At 42.5% G+C, this 25,043-nt stretch overlaps 1 protein-coding gene across 1 annotated transcript; it reads left to right on the top strand.

Moving 5' to 3' along the window:
* The first annotated feature begins 3,020 nt into the window (after positions 1 to 3,020).
* Positions 3,021 to 18,714, top strand: LOC108995544 (outer envelope pore protein 24, chloroplastic-like). Its single transcript, XM_018971123.1, has 3 exons — positions 3,021 to 3,125; positions 3,364 to 3,657; positions 18,634 to 18,714. Exons 1-3 carry the CDS (start codon positions 3,021 to 3,023, stop codon positions 18,712 to 18,714), a joined length of 480 nt encoding a protein of 159 aa, XP_018826668.1.
* Positions 18,715 to 25,043: the final 6,329 nt, after the last annotated feature.

Here is a 25,043-nt window from a genome sequence, read left to right as displayed (position 1 = left end):
AGTCATTTATGGCACTTAAGACTAGTGGGTGCATACGTTATGATGTTATATTATGATGAAATGTCATGTTACTAATGCATTAAGAACGAATCTACAAACAACGTAGCCTCAACATAAGTTGTACAACTATCACCGGCAGGTACTAATAGTGCATAATGGGGAGCTGTGATGATACCGTACGTTATGTTATTATTAATGATGGCTTTAATAATAATGAAATGTTATGTTTTGATTAGATGAAATGAAAAATGTTCTCTGAAAGAAAATGTGCACTAAAGTTTTTCTGAAAAATGTTAAGGAATCTGAATGGGAGACAAATACAAAATTTTCTGCATAGTATGTATTTCTTGTTTTTCATTTATTATGCATAACTTATCTCTGTGCAAATTGGTTGTTTAACTTATTGAGATTTCAAGTAAATCTCACATTTGTGGACCGACTATCGTTCTCCGAAATGGTAAAAGTTGTGTCAGGGCCAGCCTACAACGAGCAGGATGAACGGCTGGCTTCAGATGGTTGAGGACGAACCTGATTTGGAGAAAAGGTTTGACTTGATTCTAATGTTCGTAGCTCTAACTTAATGAAAACCACTTAAGTGATGAAGTACTTATTTATGGTTAATTAATATTTTAGGATGTTTAGTTCATCCTGGCATAAATTATTTTGTCATCCTTATTTGCACTACGATTATTACATACTGCTAGTTGCATACTAGGATACATTATATATTAACTGTCATGAACGAAGGTATGTAACTATGTATTGCATGTCTCGACGCTCCAAATCTCCGTTACATCCTATGCAGTGACATGGGGGTGTCATACAGGCCTTCCCTTTGGCTGCCCCTAGTGTCACCGAAAGGGCTCGACTCTCTTAAGTTATATCAGATGAAGAAGGATGCACAATGCAGGAAACCAAACAATGGGGGACAGATGGACGTGCTAACTTTGACATCCTCTATGACACCTAGCATTAAAGGACCTACATCGACAAGTGAACAGAGGATGCAGATAGCTTTCCATTCTCTGACATAGGCCACCAGAAATGACCACACCGCTCACGCACCACTAGAATGCATCTTGGAAGTCACGCCACATTAAAAGCTCTGTCTTAGAAGTGCCGCATTGAAAGCCCTACTATAGAACGCCATGTCTCATTAAATATCTAGGCTAAAATAGCTACGAGTAGGGCGGCCAAACCTTGACACTAGGTACAGAATGTCCCCCCGAAATTTCGTGTAAAAGCTACATCCCAAATACAAAGAACTCTCCTGGAACTTTGTTATTCTCTAGCCATTACCCATGACACATGAGACTGACTTAAGCATAAGAAGTTCCCCAAACCACCCTAAGCCTACCTTCATCCTTGTGTTTACAAGTGAATATTCCTGCCTAAGTTTCTAGAACTTTGTTTAGGCATACAAAATACGATGTTAACAGGGTGAGTGAAGGGGAACTGACTTGCTCAATGTCTCGCTCATGTTTTCCATGGCTAGCAAGATCTCCCATTCCATCTGAAAATACTATTAGGAGGCGACGAGGACAAAGCTCAAGCCATAGCTGCATCAGGCAATAATGTGTACGTATTATTTATGAAGAAAATTTGATAAATTGGTGACATGGCAACAGATAAAGAGCCAAGTATATAAACCACCAAACATAAAACCAAAACAACTTTACTCAAAACCAGGCAAGAAGCAATAAAAAGATACAATATAACCAATTGTAATAAAAGCACCGACTAAAAAAAAGTTTGCTCAGGCAAGGACATGAAACAACTTTGTAGACTTACACAACATGATTAAAACAAAGAATTTCTTAGTCATGGTCCCGGTAACTGCAAATTCTCCCATGCTTCCCTTAGTTTTCAGAGAATATGGGGGGATTAAGGGTAAAAAGGAAATGAATTATCAGGTTTATAAATTATAGCTATGACCCCCGATTTAGCAAAAACGTGATTGTAAGTACAACACAAAGGCATGGGTAATCATGAAAACAATAAATTATGAACTCAATTCCTGCTTTTCTCCACAATCTTAGTTTTTCATGTTGTGGAGCCCTGTGCAGCTGCGCTAATAATCAATGGATACCTCTATAAAAAATAAAAAATCCCAACCATAAATATCCAATTTCAACTTTGGGTAAGCAAGAAATTTTGCGCATAATCCATATAAATTGAACATCCCATGAAGTTGCTTCGCACGACAAAATTTTAGGATTATAAAGTTATATTGCACTAAAGAGTTATACCGCACTAAAGGTATGACTCGGAACTTCAGTTGCCTGGAATTCTAGCAAGCAGCTTACACTTTAAATATTTTGAGAAATTTGAAGCATAAGGAATTAAAAAACAAAAACAAATGTGTAATGTAGGATTGACAAATAGAATTTTTTTTGTTAAGATCCCTAGTGCAACCCCAAGCACGCCCGTAGGAAGAGCATTGTTGCAATCACACGAAAATTTTACAAAAGTAAGCTCTTAAATTGAAGAAAATTCCAAACACATCCGATGTGTAGAACACACAATTTATATCACTTGAATAGTAAGATTTGATTTGTGAAATTCAAATTTTAAAAATTTATTTTTCAAATCAAATCATGACATCTAAATATATTAGATATGCACTATATGTTAAGTATTTTATTATGAGAAATGATATTTACAGTCGTAGAATGCGCAAAGGTTATATATTTTTTTTTAAAATAAATAAATATAAAATTTATATAAAAAAAGGAACTAATTTTTTAATAATAAATTAGACTAATTTTTAAAAGAATATCATGACGCTTACGTTTTCGAAAATTCCTCTTTTATTAGATGTCTCTGCCACGTACTTTGAGAATAAAATATTTCTTTATTTTTATTCTATTAAGGTGTAGCCGTCAAAATAAATTGAAAAAAAAAACGACCAACCGCCGGAACGATATACGATAGTAACAAACTTACAAGACAATAATCCTTTCTTGTTATCACCGTCTGTGACTCTGTACCCCTCTCTCTCTCTCTCTGGTTTCTGCAAAATGAAGGTGTCGATGAAAGGAAGATACGAAACAAACAAAAGCAACGGCCCGGCCGTCGCCCTTGCAACGCTCGGTTTTAACGCCGGCGATGTCAAGCTCCGAGCTGTATGTATACTTTTAAAAAAGGTTTCTTAAGTATCGGTTTCTTATTTACCAAACACAGTGTTAGGTTTCTTATACTTTAATAATTAAGCACATTCATGTATGTATATATGTGTTTCTATAACCTGAGTCGTTATTATCCTTCTCAATGTGCTGAGATTATATTATCTGTTTTCTGATTTCATGCATTAATTCCTGATGTAATCTATCTGGTTTCTGATTTCGTGCATTCCTGGTTTAGTGCTTTCATTCCTACAAGAGGACTGCTTTGGACGGAACCCTGGTGCTGGATTCTGCTAACAAGGTGTCAGCTAATCACGCGCTTGGCTCGAGAAATTGCAAGTTGAAGTACACTTATGTTCACGAAGGGGTGACAACATTTGAACCGTGCTACGATTTGGAGAAGAATTCTTGGGAGTTTGCAGTGGCACGGAAGGTTTATGGTGATCATGTGTTGAGGGGTTGGTACCAGACATCGAGTCCAGTGTTGGGACTAGAGTGGTCAAGAAACTCGAAGCAGAATGGTTCCTTCAAGGTACATACAGAAATTTTTGTTTTTGGGTTATTGATTGGTCTTTCAAATTAAAGGCTTTTTCTATTTTGAGTAATGTTACATACAGTCGTGGAGTGCGTAAGTACTGTGCAGTCGCTTTGAAAAAGAGTGAAATTTACTATTAAAAAATTAATTTCTTTTCATATGGGTCCTGTATTTATTTACTTTTTTCAAAATAATTACACGGTATTTGCACACTCACAACTGCAACTATCATTTCTATCATATTTTAATTAAGAATTATTGGATGTCTAAAGAAGTACGTGTATGGAATATAGGAGACGCATTTAAAAACTAGTCTCGGTTGTTTTCGCAGATAGGATGAGATCAGATGAGATCAGATCAGATAAAAGTTTAAAATTGAATAAAATATTGTTATAATATATTTTTTTAATATTATTTTTATTTTGAAATTTAAAAAAATTGAATTGTTTATTTTATTTTATGTGTAAATTTGAAAAAATTGTAATAACTAAATAAAATGAGATGAGATGAATTAAGAAATTTTGTGAAAGTGAATGAAACCGATTGCATACCAGTATTTTGGATCTCAAATATGCCAGTTGAGGTTCTCTATCAGTTCATAAACGTATAAGAATTTAAATATATATTTAAAACTCATAAAAAAAAATAACTTAGATAGTTGTCCTGTTAATACAAATCAAAATGTAATGGGAATTTCAATGTGCCAATTGATTGCTGGCCGGTCTTGGGAGAAGTTCTAATCGTGAATGCTTAAATTTTCGAGGCTTATTAGGGTGTTTGCCTGAGCTAAAGAAATCTATTTAAGTCTAGATTTCCAGTTATTAAATGGTACGTGTGAAAGAAAGACGGTTGGAATACCGGTTTTAGCCTCAATTCATCCGACTTTATAAAGGGAAAGAAAGATATGCTGCGTTCAAAGTTTGGTCTTTCAAGACCAGGGGCAAAACACAAGTTTTTCAAAAGAAAAAGAAAAAGGAACTTATTGAGAAAAGGTGAGAAAAAGAATTCCTATGGGGTAAATTTCATGGGACTAGGAAGGGAATGTTTGCTTCCACCTTCTTTAAACTACCTTAAGGTAAGTGGAGGTGACATTTAGGAGGTGACATTTAGGCCCCTGGGCTTCGAGCCCATTTCCAAAAGGCCAAGCCCACCCATGTGAATCTAGGACTATTGAAGGCTTAAACTGGGAGCCCCACAGACAAAGGGCTTGGACCACGAGGCAAGATAGTCTTAAATATACGGGAATAGGGCCTGCAGCCGGACCCAAGCACTTTAACTAAAGGGGAAACATCTTTTTTGGTTAATGGGAGATCATAAGAGAAAGGCACAAAGGGCCATTGACCAAGGATAATGGCCATCACATCACACCCTCCTATATATGGATCCATAAAGGTAACAGATCGGAGACTTGAACTCTGAACATACATTCTTTCCATATGTCGTTACTAACTTAAGCATCGGATCCTACGCAGGGCAACAAGCGCTGCCCCATTCTGTGATTGCAGGTCGTTTGTAAGGTTGGTGGTGTGACACACGTCCTCAACAATGACGCCGTCTGTGGGATCTTAGTAGACTTTAACGTGATTTTTACATGCCAGTCGTCACACGATCACAAGCCGACCGAGATCTAAGACTTTAGGGCAGGTTTGGTACCCAAGACAAAACACAAAATTCTTATCTCATATCATCTCATCATTACACCTTTTTCAAATTCTCATATAAAATATAATAAACAATTCAACTTTTTCAAATCCCAATACACATCTTTTAAATCACAAAATAATAATAATATTAAAACATAATATTTTAAACCTCAAAACAAAACACAAAATTCTCATCTCACCCTCCAAACCTGCCCTAAGCATGACAAAAGCATAAGAAAGGTTAGCAGATGCGGAGGAGAGGCTGAGACAAGTCATCTCCGTTGTCGAACAATTGCAGAAAGACAACGAGGAGCTAAAAAGGCAGAATGACAACCCCTCGGCCCAGAACAGACAGCTTGAAGGTGATGCACACAGTGAGGGAGGAGTCAGTAGTGAAGAGGTGGAAAAGAAAAAGATGTACGACGAACTACGCGATCTGGTAGAGAAGGAAATGGCGAAGAGGATGGGCGGCTCCTCCTCTGTGGAGCAACTCCTCACCCGAACGGACCTCCCTTACAGCGCAGAGGTCATGGCGTTCCCCCTATCGGCTAGATTCAAAGTGCCACAAATCGATCTATACAATGGGTCGAAAGATCCCATCGATCATCTCGAGAACTTCAAGGTGCACATGACTCGCCATGGCTTTCCAGGGGAGAAAGCTTGCTACACATTCGCGATAACATTGAGGGGAAATATGCGGGGATGGTTCGGGACCCTTCGTCCCGGGTCAATTAGCAGCTTTGAAGAGTTTGCTAAGTAGTTTCTGATGCAATTTATGGCAAGCAGGAGAAGCCGAAAACTAGCAGCCTACCTACTAACCATAAAACAGAAGGAAGAGGAGAGCCTGAAGACGTACTTGACGGGCTTTAATAAAGAAAGGCTCACCACTGATGATCAGGACGGGAAGATCACGTTAGCAGCGCTGTTGGGAGGAGTTTGGCCCCGAAGCCCGTTCATGGCCGAACTAGCGTAATGGACTCCATCCACGCTAAGGGAGTTCATGGACAGAGCGGACGACTTTGTCAATGCAGAGGATACCTTGCAAGCCTTGCTCGAACCGCTAAAGCAAGAAGCAAAATTAGAGAGCAGGGACAAAAGCCGCGCCAAATACAAAGACAGAAAGACAAACACACGAAGTTCAAATCATGATAGCATGCGAAACTGATATGTCAGTCCCCAGAACTAGGGGCCACAGCCCATGCACAACAATCTCAGTGTGCAAGAAAGCAGTAGAAGCTCGAGGAAGGAAGGAAGAACCCCTACTCAAAAGGGACAAGCATTATTGCACTTATCATCAAACCTACACCCATTGGACCGAGAAGTGCAGGACCCTCAAAAGATGAGTTGAAGGAATGATAGGAAGCGGAGAGCTGGAGAGAATGTTGGCCGATTATATCAAACCCCAGAGGGAGGAATATCGCAAGAGGCAAGGTGGGAGCCCCAAGGGCCATAGACAGGAGGAGAGAATGAGAGATAATTCCCCACGACCCAGGAGGAGCCAAGGGTAGGCCCCCTAGGCAAAATTAGCACGATAGCAAGTGGGTTCGCTGGTGGCGGCGCCACGACATCTAGAAGGAAACCTCACGCCTGTAGGGCGAGATATCATGATGTATACACGACAAATAGGCTGTGCAAGTACCAAAAGTCAGAAGTGACACCGACCATCTCTTTTGGTGAGGAAGATTATGAAGGGGTCGTATACCCCCACGACGATGCCCTAGTCGTGACACTTGTGGTCACCAACTACATGACCAGGTGCATCCTGATCAACAACGAGAGCTCTGTAGACATCCTTTTTTGGGACGCATTCACTAAAATGGGGATCAACACCAATAGGTCGCGACCATCACCTTCGTCACTGAAGGGATTCTCAGGGGAACCAGTCCAACCAGTAGGAGCCAACACACTCCCAGTAACAAAAGGGCAAAGTGCCCATGTAGTCACCACCATGGCGGACTTCTTGGTGGTAAAGGCTTTGTCATCCTACAATGCCATAATTGGGCGCCCGACCCTCAATAACCTCAAGGTGGTCACTTCTACGTATCACCTAAAGATAAATTTCTCGACAAACGTAGGAGTCGGCGAAGTCCGGGGCGAACAGACATTAGCCCGAGAATGCTATGCCCAAGAATTGAGGAATGGGGCATTGACAACCTCCATAACTGGTAGCCTAAGGGTGCGCGCAACATTACAGTCGCCCCTGCCCCTACTGCTTACAGGCGAGGAACCCCACATGGAAGCCAGGAACGAGGAGGATCTGATGCAAGCTGAGGTGAACGAGCCGCTAAAGATAGTGCGGCTACACCCAAATCGCCCAATTGCCACAACGAGAGTATGTACGAGCCTTCTTTCAGAATATCGAGAAGTCTTGAAGCAATTATTGATCGATCATAAATGTGTTCGCCTGGAGCCATGAGGATATGCCCAGGATTGATAATTCGATCATAGAGCACAACCTTTGCGTCGATCTAGAGGCTAAGAAAGTGCGACAGAAGAGGAGGTTGGCTCCTAGTAGCAGGCTTTGTAGATCGGCTCCTGGCAGTAGGCTTTGTATGAGAGGCACATTACTTGGAGTGGCTTTCCAATGTGGTACTAGTTAAGAAAGCAAATGGCAAGTGGCGAATGTGTGTGGACTTCACCAACCTTGACAAAACTTGTCCAAAAGACAGTTTTTCGCTGTCCCGGGTCGACATCATCGTAGACGCCACCACCGGACATCAATTTCTAGGCTTTATGGATGCCTACTCCAGATACAACTAGATCAGGATGAGCAAAACAGATGATGAGAAGACGACGTTCATAACTGACAAAGGACTTTATTGTTATCAAGTGATGCCCTTTGGACTGAATAATGCAAGATTAACGTACCAAATATAAGATGGGAAAACTATGGAAGTTTACATAGACGACCTGTTGGTAAAAAGTAAAGGGGCTGATCAACACCTGACAGATCTTAAGGAGTCTTTTGCGGTGTTACAAGAGTATAAGATAAAGTTGAACCCAGCTAAGTGCGCCTTCGAAGTAAGCTCAGGTAAGTTCTTGGGGTTCATAGTCTCGTAGAGAGGAATAGAGGCCAACACCGAAAAGATATAAGCCATTCTGAGGATGGTGCCGCCCTAAACCATCAACAATACCCAGCGCCTAGCGGGAAGGGTAGCAGTCTTGAACAAGTTCGTATTTTGGTTAACGAATAGGTGCCTCCCCTTTTTCTGAGTTTTAAAGCAGGTACACCCTTGGAATGAAGAGTGCGACCAAGTATTCAAAGAATTGAAGAAATACCTGGCCAGCCCTCCCCTGTTGAAACAGCCCAACCAGGGAGACACTCTGCACGTATACTTGATAGTATCCCCCCAAGCAGTATCGGCTGTCTAGGTGAAAGAAGAAGAAGGAACTCTGGCACCTATGTATTACACGAGTTGCGCCTTACAAGGTGCCGAGGTTAGATACACGCGAATCGAAATGTTCGCATTTGCACTGATAGTAGCCGCCAGAAGATTGAGACCGTATTTCCAAGCTCACCCATCACAGTCCTGACGGAAAGCCCTCTTCGGAAAATACTAAAGAAGCCTGACTCGCCAGGGTGCCTGGTCGCATGGTCAATAGAACTCAATGAATTCAAAATTATCTATGTGCCCAGAAACGCAATTAAAGGACAAGCCCTCGCATATTTCGTGGCTGAATTTAGTAGTTTCCCTGCCGAGGTCGTGGTGCCCCCTCCAAACCGGCCCTGGACCCTTTTTGTCGAAGGGTCGGCATGCCGAACAGGGGGCCTAGGCCACTAAAGGGGAAAAACTGAAGAAATATCTCGAGCAAGCACTGGTGCTGCGCGACCAGTTCGAATACTTCTGTATAATGCAGATTTCGAGATCAAGCAACATGGTCACATATAAGCTGGCAAAGGCGGCGTCAACCAAGGATGACGCAAAGTTACCATGAGAGGTATAGAGGAGATTGGTCAAAGTACCAGCCATAAGGGTCGAAGTAACACAGATAGGGTCCGGAACGCCAGGGTGGGCCGTTGAAGTGGAAGATTGCTTGGAGACGAGAAAGCTTCAAGAAGGAAAGGAGGTAGTAAGAAAAATGAGAAGGAAGGCGGCACGGTTTGTCAAAGTCAATGGGGTCTTGTACAGAAGGGAATTCGTAATGCCCTTATTAAGGTGCATCTCACCCAAAGAAGCCCAATACGTGCTTGCAGAAATACACGAGGATGTTTGTGGTAACCATTCCAGCGGGAAGGGATTGACAAAGAAAGCTCTAAGGACAGGGTATTTTTGGCCCAACACCTTTAGGGATGCCAAGTAGTTTGCCAAGAGATGCACCTAGTGCCAAGCTTATGCCTCAGTTCCACATGGCCCGCCAGAGAAAAAATTTCATCCATCACCTCTCCATGGCCTTTTGCCCAATGGGAGGTCGACTTGGTCGGACAATTCCCACCAAGGAAAGGCGAGGTAAAGCACATGATAGTAGCAGTTGATTATTTTACAAAGTGGGCAGAGGCAGAAGCCCTAGCTACCATAGCGGCTAAAGTCGTGACAAAGTTTTTGTGGAAGAGCGTCGTATGCAGATTCAAAATTCTAATGGCCATCATCTCAGACAACGGGGAGCAGTTTGACTCTGAGCATTACAGGGCATGGTGTCAGGAACTCGGGATAGAGGTGAAGTATTCCTTGCCGGGCCACCCACAAGCAAACGGACAAGCAGAGTCAATAAACAAATCCCTAATCGAAATTTTAAAGAATAAATTAGGAAATCGGAAGGGCGATTGGGCATAAGAGTTGCCAAGAATTTTGTGGGCTTACAAAACCTCGGTGAAAACCGCAACGGGAGAAACACCTTTCGCTCTTGCATACAGAAGCGAAGTGGTGGCCCCAACTGAAATTAGTTTGCCAACTTACCGAACCAACCACTTCAATCAGGCGGAAAACGACCGAGCTCTTGTTGAACAATTGGACCTTCTTGATGAAGTAAGAGAAGAAGCATAGATCCATAACATCCTTAATAAAAGTAAAGTTGAACAATACTTCAACAAGCGAGTCAAGCGGAGGTCATTTAAAGTTGGCTACCTGGTCTTAAAAGAATCAGGGGTCACTACCCAAGATGGAGGGAAACTTGGTCCACAATGGGACGGACCCTACAGAGTGACCGCTAGCAACCGCCCATGATCATATTGGCTCAAAGACTGGGAGGGAAGAGAACTTCAACACCTATGGAATGCCGAGCATCTTAAAAGGTTTTATCCTTAGAAAATTTTGCTTCCTTACGCATCAATACTTATTTCTTTCGAAAAACTATTTTTACCTTTTATGTATGCTGTTGAGACTCAAGAAAATGAATCCCAAGTTAGCCACCCAAAGGTGTAATTCAACGGCTGCAGAGATCTTTCTGTGACCCCTCTACAAGTTAGCCACCAAAAGGTGCAATTCAATGGGCGCGAAGATCTTCCCGCGACCCCTCTAAAAGTTAGCCACCAAAAGGTGCAATTCAACGGGCGCAAAGATCTTCCCGCTACCCCTCTACAAGTTAGCCACCAAACGGTACAATTCAACAGGCACGAAGATCTTCCTACCACCCCTCTAAAAGTTAGCCACCAAAAGGTGCAATTCAACGGCCGCAGAGATCTTCCCGCGAACAAGTTAGCCACCAAAAGGTGCAGTTTAATGGGTGCAGAGATCTTCCTGCCACCCCTCTACAAGTTAGCCACCAAAAGGTGCAATTCAACGGGCGCAAAGATCTTCCCACGACCCCTCTAAAAGTTAGCCACCAAAAGGTGCAATTCAACAGGCGTGAAGATCTCCCCGCGACCCCTCTAAAAGTTAGCCACCAAAAGGTGCAATTCAACAGGCGTGAAGATCTTCTCGCGACCCCTCTACAAGTTAGCCACCAAAAGGTGCAATTCAACGAGATCTTCCTGCTACCCCTCTACAAGTTAGCCACCATACGGTGCCATTCAACGGGTGCTGAGATCTTCCCGCTTAGCCACCACAAGGTGCAACTTAATGGGCACGAAGATCGTCCTGCGACCCATTTCCAAGTTAGCCACCATGGGTGAGTTACACACTCACGGTGCAACTCAATGGGAGTGGAGATCTTCCTGAGGACCCCTCTACAAGTTAGCCACCAAAATGTGCAATTCAACGGGTGCAGAGATCTTCCCGTGATCCCTCTACAAGTTAGCCACCATATGGTGCAATTCAACGGACGTAGAGATCTTCTCGCGACCCCTCTACAAGTTAGCCACCAAACGGTACAATTCAAAAGGCGCAGAGATATTCCTGCAACCCCTCTACAAGTTAGCCAACAAAAGGTGCAATTCAATAGACGCGAAGATCTTCCCACGACCCCTCTACAAGTTAGCCACCAAACGGTGCAATTCAACTAGCGTAGAGATCTTCCCGCGACCCCTCTACAAGTTAGCCACCATAAGGTGCATCAACGGGCGTGGAGATCTTCCCGAGACCCCTCTCCAAGTTAGCCACCATGGGCGAGTTACACACTCACGGTGCAACTCAAAGGGAGCGGAGATCTTCCCGCGACCCCTCTCCAAGTTAGCCACCAAGGGCTTCAATGGGCACGGAGGTCACATGGCCATGCCTTTAAAAAAAAGAAGGTGGGGGGGGGGGGGGGTCAACTCTAGGTGAGTAAGCAAGGTATTCGCGCAACACAACTAGGATAAGTGCACATGAGAAATCCTGGGGAGCACGTTTATAAGGAAATCATCAAAGGCGAGGGGTTCAAAAGACCTCTTGACAACCTCAAGATCACAAAGTCTAACAGAGTATAAAGAAAAAGAGCTTAAACAGAGAACAACCCCGCAAAGAAAAAGAGCCAAAGACATAAAACAGAACAAAGCAGTATGAACCGGTAAGTTCAAGAAGGTGCAGAATGTACAAATGCCCAAAAATAAGGCCCGACAAGTAAACAATTAACAAATAAAATGAAGTTGTCACTATTGAGAAGGAGGCAAAGGACAAGGGAAAGCGTATGAAATTACGTCCCGACCAATGGAATCAGCGTATTGACAGGCGGCAGCGTCAGAAAGAAAGTTTTTCAAGTTGAGGCTTTTCAGATCAGCCTGAGGATTGGCCAGTAGGTACATCTTCAAACGTGCCAACTCTACGCCATACCCATATGTAAAGGCCATGTCCTAGAAAGTTCGGGCTGCGGTGAGTTCGGGATGCAGGCAAACGATCTCATTGTTCGTAACAGTTAGCTCAACATCTAGTTTTCCTCGTGCCGCCGGCAACTCGTCCACCTCCTTGGACTTCTTCTCATAGCCCGCCAGATTCCTATCTTGGCTAGTGTCAATATCAGCACGCTCTTTTTTGTACTTGTCGAAATCAGCCTGCACCCTGACCACCGCCTTGCAACAGGGTGATCTTGGTGTCCTTTTCACGATGGTCCTTCCAGAATGCCTCCTTCTGTCGAGCCAGCTCCTTTTCAGAAAAAGCTAGAGTGGTGGCTGCTTCCTTGAGCTTCCCCTCGGCGTCAACCCGGAAACTCTTAGAGGAGTCTACTACCCCCTTAAGGCGCATAATTTATGCCCGAGAGGTGGCCTTCTCCAGTTTAACTGCATGAAGGTCAAAGGAGTTGCGGGTGTGGAGGCTCTCCACACGAAAGAGTTCAGACCAAAGCCCGAACAGCTCAAGATCAGCCTCCAAGGATTGGACTTGACCCTCAGCCTGCTCTAGACAACAATGCAGGTAATCTCTCTCATCCCTAAGACAGCTGTTTTCTTGCTTAGCAAAGAAGGAGAACTCCCGCCTCTCTCGAACCTCCGCCTCCAGACTGGACCTTTCCTCTACAATCCAAGATGCCAAGGCTTCTACATTCTACATAAACACAAAAAAGTCAAAATATGATAAACACCAAAGAAAATGCATACAAAAAAAAAAAAAAAAAAACAGATGAAAGGGAAAATGGGCCTTACTAGACCCAACATTCTCTTCAGGCGCCTTGTCATCTCTACGACTGCCTCTGAAGGGAGCAGGGAGATACAGGGACCGGCGTCTTCCTCCTAACTGGTGTCTCCCATTGAACTGGCCTCTCAACCTGTACTGGCAAACTCAAAGTGAGGCCCAAGGCTGCAACAACATCGGGCGCAGTTATGGCTAGGCCACCTTAAGCATAGGCGCCAAGTGGCTCGCTAACAAACTCATCTTGGCAAAAATCCACTCCCCCGCCGGCATGATCTGTGCACTGTGTCTCTACCTTTGCGCCCGCTTCATCTTCAGGCTCCCTCCCACCTTTGTGTGGATAAGTAGCCCCATCTTGATCCAGAGGCGTAGCTTGGTCACCAGGCGTAGTATAAGGAAGGGAAAAGGGAGCAGGACCTAGCCCTGGGTCACCACCTTCGGCTCCGGTCGTGGTGTTACTGACCACAGGGGTAGGGATATCGAGTGCTCCTTCCCCAGACACACCTAGGGCAAAGGCAGCATACATGTTACTCAGATCACCACCACCACCACCACCAGAAGTAGGATCGATAACAGGGATCGATGGGAATTCAAAGGATGTGCCCACAAGATCACTTCCAGAAGGGAGCCCGAGATCATAGGCTAAAGAGAGATCATCAATAGCCTATTTCATCAAAGAGCCCAGGTCATCAAGACCTGGGCTCATTGTCGGGGAGGTTCTAGCAGGTGATGTCCCTGGCACGGCCTGGCCAAAAGCGGTAGTGCCCACCTGCTACCCCAATTTCCCCAGGGAGCTAGCAAGTTTCCTAGGCTTCGCCCCTTCAGTGCAAGGGACTTCATTTTTTGTCCCCCGGTCTGGGGAGCACTCCGCTTGGTCGGAGGGGAAACAAGTATAAGCTTCACGACCATCACATGGGTGCGGCTGGGCATTGTCAAGAACCTTTCGATGCTAAGATCAGAAAGGAGGTCTTCTGACGACAGGCCATCAAGGTTGTGATCCTTTGCCTATTCGCGAACAATATTCACCCGATTTTGTTGGCTACTAGTCAACTGCAACGACAAGTGTTTGTTCTTGGGAACTCGTCCCCATTGAGTAGTAACAGAATAATCCTTTATTAGCATCTCATCAGCAGGATAGTCCCAACCATCACTAGAAATTAAGAAAAACCTACTCGTCCACTGCTTGGCATTAGAATAATGTCCTTGTAAGGCCACCAAGCATTGCCCATGCACACCAAACCTACAAACATTTCCCTACAATATCCAGCCATTGGTTAGGGCACAAATTGTAATGGCTACATCCGACCATAACCCTCTTCATCAACGCACCCCCTTTTCGGGATGCTCATATCTATGGACTCAGGGATGCGAAACGTCTCCCTCAAATCAACGAGGTCCTCTACATTTAGGGTCGAACGCCATGAATACCCATCGAAGGAAGTGGATTCACGAGAACGAGAAGATTCGGGTGTCTGACTGAGGGGGACTTTGCTAGAATCGCAACCAGCCATGGAGAAATACTTTGGGAAGAAAAACGTAGAGGGGAAAACAAAGGGAAATGGAGCGAAGCAAGGGAAAACTCGAAGGAGGAGGAGAAACAGAGAAATGAAGAGAAGAGGGGAACACAGAAAGGTATGGAGAAGACGAAAAGATCGAAGAATAGCGAAAGAAAGAGGTCACAGGGAGTAAAAGGCGCGTGAAATATGCACCCGAGAAAGGAAATCATGAAAGGACCTAGGGAACGCCAAGGGTTGGCTATGCCAGTAGACCGCACTTCCTTTTTGAAAATCATTATGGCTAACGTAAGCCACGTCTTTCCCATAAAAGAGATGGAAAAGGTTAGCGCACGCCACTTGGCAAAATGTTACAGCCCAAAAGAAGGAAAAGCCTGAATAAAGGCCTATAGACTAGTGGGGTAAGTAGAGACACTTTTAAATGATAAATTTCCCTTGAGTTGGCTCAAGGAAATTAGCGGGGTAATTGAAGGTGACATTTAGGCTCCTAGGCTTCAAGCCCATTTTCAAAAGGCCAAGCCCACCCATGTGCATCCAGAAGGACTATTGAAGTTTTAAATTGGGAGCCCCACAGACAAAGGGTCAAACCACGAGGCAAGACAGTCCTAAATCTACTGGAATAGGGCCCGCAGCAGGACCCAAGCACTTTAACTAAAGGGGAAACATCTTTTTCGATTAAAGGGAGATCATGAGAGAAAGGAAGAAAGGGCCATTGACCAAGGATAATGGCCATCACGTCACACCCTCCTATATATGGATCCATAAAGGTAACAAATTGGAGACTTGAACTCTGAGCATACATTCTTTCCATATATCGTTACTAACTTAAGCATCGGAGCTTACGTAGGGCAACAAGCGCCGCCCCATTCTGTGATTGTAGGTCGTCTGTACGGTGGGTGGTGTGAAACACGTCCTCAACAAAGTTTTATAGTATTTTCAATGTGTTATGGTAGGATTTTGATAGTTGTGGTAAACCTTGAAAGAGTTGGAATTTTGAAAAGTTTTATGCAGTCGTTTAAGGTCATGTTTCGATGTTGAGCTAAGTTGAGATGAGCTGAGTTCTTTATGAATAGTAGTGAGTTGAGATGGTGAAGTAAGTTTTGTGGGGCCTACCTAAGATGTGTTTAGTTTGTTAAGATGATTTAAGTTGTATTTATGTGAAGTTAAAAAAAGTTGTAGGTCCCTCGTGTATATAGATGTTGAGTTAAAAAAGGTTGTGGATCCTACGTGTAAAGAGGTTTTGAATTGAGATAAGTTTAGTAATTTGAGAGTTGGGTGTTTGGATGTTAGATTCAGCTTACAATTAGGCTAAATTGAGATCAATCTTAGTTCAATCCAAGTTCCAAACGGGGCCTTCTTTCGGACTTTGAGAAGACTTAGTAACATTAGAATAGAGCGGAAATTGATAATTAGCCGTAACATAGATGACCGTGACTACAAAACAGAACAAACCGTCCCAAAAAATTAACTGGGAGAGTAAGTAAATCATAAAAACCATTTTTTGATAAGTACACTAGTAGCGTAAATCATAAAACAATTTTACAATATGCCATGTTGTATAGGCATATTTAATTGTGACTTGAGCTCTATATCTTTTTATGTTTGTATATGGCATTCAAAAAATCTACACAACCTCCACACACCACACTTTTTTTAATTTTTATTATTTTTTTCTTTTATTAAATATTTAATATATGAATAATGAATAGAAAAATTGAATTAGTTTAAAAAGAATAAATTCAAAAAAAAATTAAAATATTACAAAATTTTTAAAAAATGTGGTGTGTGAAGGTTCGGAAGTTGTGTAGCATTGTTCAAATACTTGAGACATGAAGAAATTTATGGTTATGAAGATTACTGGTTTAGGAAATGTTTTAGAATGACTATGTCGAGTAGGTGTGAGATATTTTACCACAATCTGTGTCGAGTACAAATTTTGTTGAAACAAGTAACAAGGCAAAGCCAAGTACACATCAAGCATACAAAATACAGTATAGGTGAAATACTTGACCACAACCATAAAATAATTTAACATGCCAGGTTGTATATGCATGAGTAGTGCTACATCCCCCGAGGGATGTAGCCCGAGGATCTCCCGAAAAGGCAAAAACAAGTTTTTATATTTTTTTTTATTTATTTTCATTCATTTTTTTTTTTGTATACCTAACTATTTTTTAAAAAAGAAAAAAATTTACAAAATCATTAAAAAACACTTTCTTAATCACTAAGTATAAAATAAATAAATAAAATCTTGTCGGGAGAAATGCTTGAGACCTATTATCGGGATCCCAAGCATTTCTCATATGTAAATTTACTCACGACTTTATTTAAAATGGATTGTTTTAAAAGGGATTCACGTGAAAAGAAATACTTGAGAAAATGAAGAAGTTATGATTTTGGAAATATCGGCTTATGAAATGTTTTGGAATGACCTTGTGTCCAGTAGCGGTGAAATACTCAATCACAATCCATGTCAAGTATCGGTGAAATGCTTGACCACAGTCCATGTTGATCGGTAAGGATTAATGAATTCTTGATTACAACTCATGTTGAGTCGTCGGGATGAAATACTCAACCACGACCCATGTTTAGTACTGGTTAGACATACTACTGGAAGAGTTTTCTTATAAAATTTTATAACAATATAAATCATTTATAAAATTTTATTTTCCAGAATAAATTAACACGACCTACCATGAATAGTACTGTCAACCTTACTTGAATATGCTATATGAATGGTACTTAAAGGTGTTAAGTTCTGTCTTAATGTCTAAGGTTCGAGTGGTATGCTCAAGTGGTAAAGGCCTTGGTCTTAGTGTTATGCTCTCTCCAAAGTCAAGGTTTGAATCTTATTAGATACAAACAACCTCTAGGGGTCATCAGACTAGGGGGTTTTTCTCTTGAATACCCGATGTGCACTTACGAGAAACTCTTTATCGAGGGTTTGTGCACTCCCGGATTAGTCGGTACGCTGTTGTTCAATACTCGGTCCCAATGAAGTTCCTTATTATCTTGGTCAACAGGACTACAACGACCCCACAACATTTAAAATATACTTCTTTTTCTCTATTCAATCACTGTAAAAAATCTCCTCTCTCTCTCTTCTTTTGGAGAATAAAGGGTTGGGAGGGGCTGTCCCTTGTATAGAGGGGACGAATGGGTTGTGTTTTCACCCTTGTCTCATCTCATTAGATTTTTAACACGGCAACCCAGTTACGGGGGCTGCTATTTTATTCCCTTCAATTACACATGGTAAATCCACCTTGGGCAGTTAAACTGAGGCTAAAAAGAAATAAGTTCAAGTTACTATATGCTTATTGTGGTCTGTACGTACCTGAACCTTTCAGATGATTAAAATTTAAACTGAAGAAATTGATTGCAGGCGTGGTTCCCCCAACCCAAAAACTTATATTTTAATAAGAAGTTTTGGAATGTCTTAGTAAGACATGTTGTTAATTGCTACAAAATATAAGCATATCATGTTTGACATGTTTTTAGGTAACAAGTTTTCATGAATGACATGCATTTAAGTGATAATTAATTGCTCTTGTATATTTTCCGTATACTTAGGCTCTTGCCTATTCTTTTTATCAATAAAAATTTGTTTACCGATTAAAAAAAAAAAGGGTTCAGAGATCGTCAGGATGCAATCATAGTGTTTTTTTGTTCTCTCTTTCCAGCATGAAATTGGATTGAGGAACCCATTACATGTTAAGATCTGCTTGTCTGCTTCTTGGGACTATTTTCATGTTTGGATGTCTAGCTGAGGGTTAATTAGATCTACAATGCTAATATAATCTAGTGATTTCTGCTGAAAATTTTCAGAGAAAAGGACAAAATGGTTTGTATTGTTAGTTGACAATTTGCTGGATTTCCACTTTTTTAGTGTCTTGTTTTTCCCAGATTTTAGCATCCGTCGATTTGGCTGAGGAGAAAAAGGTGCCAAAACTAATCGTTGAGAGTACTTGGAGTTTGGAGATTTGATCCTCTCAGAACACGTTTTTTTAAATTTCTAAAGATCAGTCAGACAGCTAGCTTTCTAATGGTTTCAATCCCTGAAACTTTGAGCATCCATACGAGCACTGTATATTCATAAGTGACCTGATATCCTGGTAAGGGCCAGCTCAATGGCATTGATTCTCAATTCTTTGTTTCTTTTTTGAAATGAGTAATGTTACATACAGTCGTGTAATACACAAATGCTATGCAGTCACTTTGAAAAAGAGTGGAATCTACTCATAAAAAATTAATTTATTTTCATATAGGTCTCATATTTATTTACTTTTTTTAAAGCGATTGCACGGCGCTTGCACACTCACGACTGCAAGTATCATTTCTCTTTTTGAAATATGGTGAACTGCATAACGACTTTCCCATCTCTCAACTTAGCTTGTTTGGGATCTCAAATGAGATACAAAATTCTTATTTCATTTTATTTCATCTTATTTCTAAACATAATTTAAATATAAAATTTTCAAACAAATCATTACAACTTTTTCAAACTTTTAAATAAAAAAAAAATCTAACTTTTTCAAATCCTCATACAAAAATAATATTATAAACTATATATTTTTATAATATTTTTTATTTAATTTTTTCTCCATTTTCTCAAAATTTTAAAAATATTCAATTCAAACTATCTTATTACTATTTATAAAATTCTTCTCCCATCTCATTCTTCGGTTTCGGTATTTCTAATGGAAGTATTGTCACGTGGCTCAAAATTTACGTGTCATGGACACGATAAGGTGGCGCTTGGGTTATGAATGAATCGTGATACTTGACATAGGTTTGAGTTTTTACACGAAATGGAAATACAGTGGTCAATACTGTTTATATACTGTTCATATTCCGCATAAAAACATTGTGATCAAATCATTTTTGTTAATTCGATTTGGATTTTGACGTCGGGACTAGTGATAGCGGGCTTGGTGTTAAACTTCCATTTCTTGTTAGTTGTTACAGATCCATATAAGAACATCTTCGTTGTAATAGGGGAAGGTGTATTTGAAATTTTTTCAAAGAATAATATTACATGTAGTCATAAAATACATAAGTATCATGCAGTTCCTTTGAAAAAGAATGGGTGTCTACTATTAAAAAATTATTATTTTTTCATATAGATCCCGTACTTATTCATTTTTTTCAAAGTGATTGTATGTCGTTTATGCACTCACGACTGCAAGTATCATTTCTCTTTTTCAAATATCTCTAGAGAGGGTAAAAAGGTCTATCCTAAAAGTTTGAGACCCCACGATCTAAAAAAGGCTCATCGTTTTGGCAAAACGAAGATAACAACTTTTAGTGGGCTTGTCCCACAAGTGAGAGGCCTGTTTGGCCAAACCAAAGAGTAATGAGACTCCGACAAAGGTGGCCAAGAGTGACATACGTCGCCCTGTCAGCCGCCTTGAATCATCACCAGCACGTGGCGACCTGTGAGAGAAGTTATAACCACCATTCACTTGGGAAAATGAAGGTGGGTGCCACCTGGATAGGCCGAGGGGACGCAAACTCCTCAAGTCCCTAAAAACAACTGCTAGGAAGCGTGCGGGAGAGGTAACCATGACTCATACACTGAGAAAGGAAAGGTGGGTGCCGCTGTAGTAGGCTGAAAAGAAACCGAAATGATGGTCGTGAAGCAGCAGCTGTAGGAATGCGTGCCAAAAGAACAACCATGACTCTTCCCGCAAAGAAAAAGATGGACTTGTCGGACCTGACTGAGGGGTTGCCGAAATGTGGGTCAAAGCTCAACGGCGTATTAATTATTTCCTTTAGGGTATCACACCCTTTAGCTGATTCACGTGCACGAAGCATGAGGCACAATGGGACAACTCCTTGGGAATGGAAGCTGATTCACGTGCACGAAGCATGAGGCACGATGGGACAACTCCTTGGGAATGGAAGCAACAACACCCCAAACTACCTATTATAAAAGTTTACTCAAGGTATAATCAAATTCACGAAATTTAAGGGCAAAAAAAAAAAAACAAAAAACACTTCCTAAGAAAGAAAACTAACTTAAGGATCAAAGGGTCCCTCGACCACCCCCGAGCTCCCTTCTTTATTTGTATGTTTGCAGGTCCCATGATCCACCTCCCAACTATTCGAGGAGTTCTCCCGGTACATACGAAGCAAATCCAAAACAATGATGCCGTCTGTGGGATGACCTAACAAATTAACGTGTGCTTTGTACACTGGAGGCACTTCAGGGCAGCTTGGGCCTTGTAAGCTCATTAGTAACCATGAACACAACACAGATCGAGAAAGATGAGTTGGTGAAAAGGTTGATGGCGCAGGTAGAGGCACTTCAGAAAGAAAACGAGGCTTTGCGAGAAGGCCCCCATAGACCAATGGAAGACCCAGAGCCAAGTTGCAACCAGGAAGAAGAATCACATAGAGTACTAATGGAGGATGACGAAGGAGATAAATAAAAAAAAAAAAAAAGAAAAAAAAAGGAAAGAATGCAGTAAGAGCTCCAAGATAAGTATCGAGAAATGGCAAGAAGAGTAGGAATATCATCCTCGGTGGACCAAATGCTCGCCAGCAGTAACCTGCCTTACAGTGCGAGCGTGATGGCGGTGCCACTACCGCCAAAGTTCAAAGTCCCCTATATAGACCTATATGATGGATCCAAAGATCCATTGGAGCATTTGGACACCTTGAGGGCACACATGACCCTGCACGGGTTCCTAGGAGAGGTCACTGTCGGGCCTTCCCTTTGACCTTGAAAGGGGCAGCACGAGCCTAGTTCACATCCTTGGCACCAAATTCAGTTCGCCATTTCGAGGATTTGTCGCAACTCCTTCTCACGCAATTCATGGCCAGTCATAAGAGCCAACGACCGGCTGCTTACCTCCTGACGGTCAAGTAGCAAGAGGATGAAAGCCTGAAATCTTACATGTACATATTCAACAACTAGTGTAGGATGAGAAAATCACACTTGCGGCCCTTTTGGGGGGCATTTGGCCTCAAAATCTATTCATGGTAGAGCTAGCACGTAGAACACCCAGAATGTTGAGATAGTTCATGGACCAGGCTAACAGGTTCATTAATGCGGAAGATACTCTTCAGGCCTTAACTGACCCAAGAATAACAGAGTTGGAACATGCCGAAAAGAAGGCCAAGGCTCCAGTGTAGGCAAAGCCACCAGAGAAAGGTGGAAGGAATAGGCAAGAGAGTGGGCGTGACAGGCCTTTACCAAAAAAAGGTGTTGGCCCTCGCCACGGCCGCTCATTGCTGACAATAGAGGATGCCAAGGACCTCCAAATCCAGGAGGAAAGAGCCCAAGCAGGAGAAAATCGCTACTGCCATTTTCACAGGACTACTACCCACAACACAACAAAATGTAAAACCTTAGGAGGAAGGAGGGATGAACCCCAGTGGGCAAACATACAGGATCGACAGGGCAATCAAGAGCGGGGTCGAAGCAGGGATGACTAGAGAAGAAGGAATAGCAAGAGCCCGAGAAGGCAGGAGAGGCGAGGAATTTGGCAAGATCGATCACAAACGCCCCCACGTCAGGGCTCTCCACAAGGTGAAATTTGAACCATTGTAGGGTTCGCCAGAGGAGGATTGGCATCTTCTAGAAGAAAGGCGCATGTGAGGAAAGTGCACTTTCAGGAGATATATGTAGCGGATCATTGACCCAAGAGGGAGTATGACAAGACCCCATTCATCTCCTTTGGAAAAGCCGACGAGGAAGGGATCCTCTAGCTACATGACTATGTGTTGGTCACCAATTTTACCCTCTGGAGGACCCTCATCGATAACAACAGTTCTGCAGACATCCTTTTTCGAGAAGCCTTTTGCCGCATGGATATTGATCCTACTTGTCTGCGACCAACGCTTGCTCCACTAGGTTCATAGGAGATGTTGTCCAACCCATGGGGGTCATCACCTTGCCAATATTGGAGGGAGAACACCCCCATATTTCTTCAATCATGACAAATTTTATAGTAGTGAAGTCACCCTCATCTTATAATGCCATCTTAGGGCATCCTGTATTGAACAAATTAAGGGTTGTAACGCCGACCTACCATTTAAAGATAAAACTTCCAACAGCCACAGGCGTAGGAGAGGTCAGAGGAGAATAAGTGATGGTTAGGGAGTGCTACATACAGGAATTAAAGCCCACTAAGATGGGCATTCATGCGATAAAGCCTGTAGTCGAGCGAGAGGTCACCATCCCAAGTCCCCCCAGATCACTCCAGTAGGAAGACGATGCTAGGAATGAACGGGTATCAGTATTAGTTGAACCAAGAGAGCCACTCGAATTAGTCAATTTGTTCGACGCTCGGCAGGGAACCACTGTCAGGATAGGGGGAAACCTGGGATAAGAAATGCAACAGGCTATAAGACAGTTGTTAATAGATCCTGACATCATCCAACACAGTTTATGTGTGGATCCTAAGGTGAAGGCAGTCAGGTAAAAGCATCAGAGTTTCGGCACCAAAAAATGCACCGCCATCGCCGAGGAGATAGATTGGCTCCTGCCAGCGAGGTTTATCCGGGAAGTACATTACCCAAAGTAGTTGTCTAATGTAATACTAGTGAAGAAGGCCAGCAGGAAATGAGGATGTGCGTCGACTTCACCAATTGAAATAAAACTTGCCCCAAGGACAACTTCCCTTTACCGCAAATAGATCTAATTGTTGGCTCCATGGCAGGTCACCAGATGCTGAGCTTCATGGAAGCTAATTTTGGGTATAATCAAATTCAAATGAACCCGAATGACCAAGAGAATACATCATTCATTACTGATAAGGTCTTATATTGTTACAAAGCTATGCCCTTTGACTTAAAAAATGCAAGGGCGACCTATCAACGGCTGGTGAATCAAATGTTCAAGGAGCATATTGGTTGCAATATGGAGGATATGTGGATGACTTGCTTACTAAAAGTAGGATCTCCTCGTAGCATCTGGCCGACCTACAAGAGGCCTTTGCGGTGTTGCGACGGTATATAATGAAGCTCAACCCAAACAAATATGCCTTTGGCATTGGCTCGTGAAAATTCCTCGGCTTCCTGGTGTCGGAAAGAGGGATCGAGGTGAACCAGGAGAAGGTGGATGCTATTCTAACTATGGCCCCACCACGAAGCATTAACAATGTATAGAGATTGGCTGGTAGAATAGTCGCCCTAAACATATTTGTGTTCAGGTCAATGGACAAGTGCCTTCCCTTTTTTAAGCTATTGCGAAAGGCCTAAGAATGGAACGATGAATGCAATAGGGCGCTCAAGCCCTCAAAACTTACCTCTCCAACCCTCCCATTCTAAGACAAGCCAAGGTGGGGGGAAGACTTGAACCTGTACCTGTCTGTCTCACAGCATGCAGTGTCCTTAGTATTAGTTTGTGACGAAGGAGGCAAACAAAAGCCAGTTTATTACACCAGCAAGACTTTTCAGGGAGTCAAGGTGACATATCCATGCATAGAATAGCTCATCTTCACATTGGTTACAACGTCCAGATGACTGCGGCCGTACTTCCAGGCTCACCCCATATGCGTCCTCACATAAGCATCTGTAAAGAAAATCCTCCAACAGCCAGAAGTATTGGGTTGATTGGTCAACTGGGCTATGGAGCTAAGTGAATTTGACATCGACTATGTGCCTAGGATCACTTTGAAGGGGCAGGTGTTGGCAGACTTTGTGCCTGAGTTTACTTGGTTCCCAAAGGAGCCATAATATGAACCATCCTTGAAGCCTTGGCATGTCTTTGTAGACGGCTCGTCATGCCGGGCTGGAGGGGGAGTAGGGGTGCAAACTGTTTCTGATGACAGAGTGGAGTACGACTACACCATCCGAATGACCTTCAAAACTACCAACAATGAAGTAGAGTATGAGGCGCTGTTGGCTAGATTGGCAGTCGCAACATTCCTCGGGGCTGAGGAAATAAAGGTGAGTGTAGACTCCTAGGTTGTGGTCAATTTGGTAAAAGGAGAAATCGCAACAAAAAGTGAAAGATTGCAAAGGTATTTGCAGGAAGCCGTAAGAAGACGTGCCCCACTTTCGATACTTTCAAATTCAACAGGTGCCAATGGCTAAAGATTAAAGAGCCGACAGGCTAGCCAGAGCGGCATCAGGACAAGAAGGATATTCCTTGCCTGAGGAAACTGTAGTTAGAACTATTGACGTGCCTGCAATAGGAGCTTAATCTTTGGAGATAAATGCAGGGATACCTAGATAAGCTGAAGAGATAGTCAGGTATTTAGAGGTCGATGAGTTGCCAAAAGATAAGGGGGGAAGTGAGGAAAGTTAGAAATAGAGCTGCGCAGTTCACCCTAGTGAACGGTGTGTTATACAAGCGGGGTTAC

The sequence above is a fragment of the Juglans regia genome, chromosome 6, assembly GCF_001411555.2.
Source record: "Juglans regia cultivar Chandler chromosome 6, Walnut 2.0, whole genome shotgun sequence".
Classification (NCBI taxonomy): domain Eukaryota; kingdom Viridiplantae; phylum Streptophyta; class Magnoliopsida; order Fagales; family Juglandaceae; genus Juglans; species Juglans regia.
This window is presented reverse-complemented; position numbering and strand designations above follow the sequence as displayed.

Excerpts from the sequence above, each read along its gene's own strand:
- LOC108995544 (XM_018971123.1), top strand. The coding sequence starts at position 3,021 with ATGAAGGTGTCGATGAAAGGAAGATACGAAACAAACAAAAGCAACGGC. Across the intron at positions 3,126-3,363 it reads GCGATGTCAAGCTCCGAGCT|TGCTTTCATTCCTACAAGAG; the intron begins GTATGTATACTT and ends TTCCTGGTTTAG. Across the intron at positions 3,658-18,633 it reads AGCAGAATGGTTCCTTCAAG|ATTTTAGCATCCGTCGATTT; the intron begins GTACATACAGAA and ends TGTTTTTCCCAG.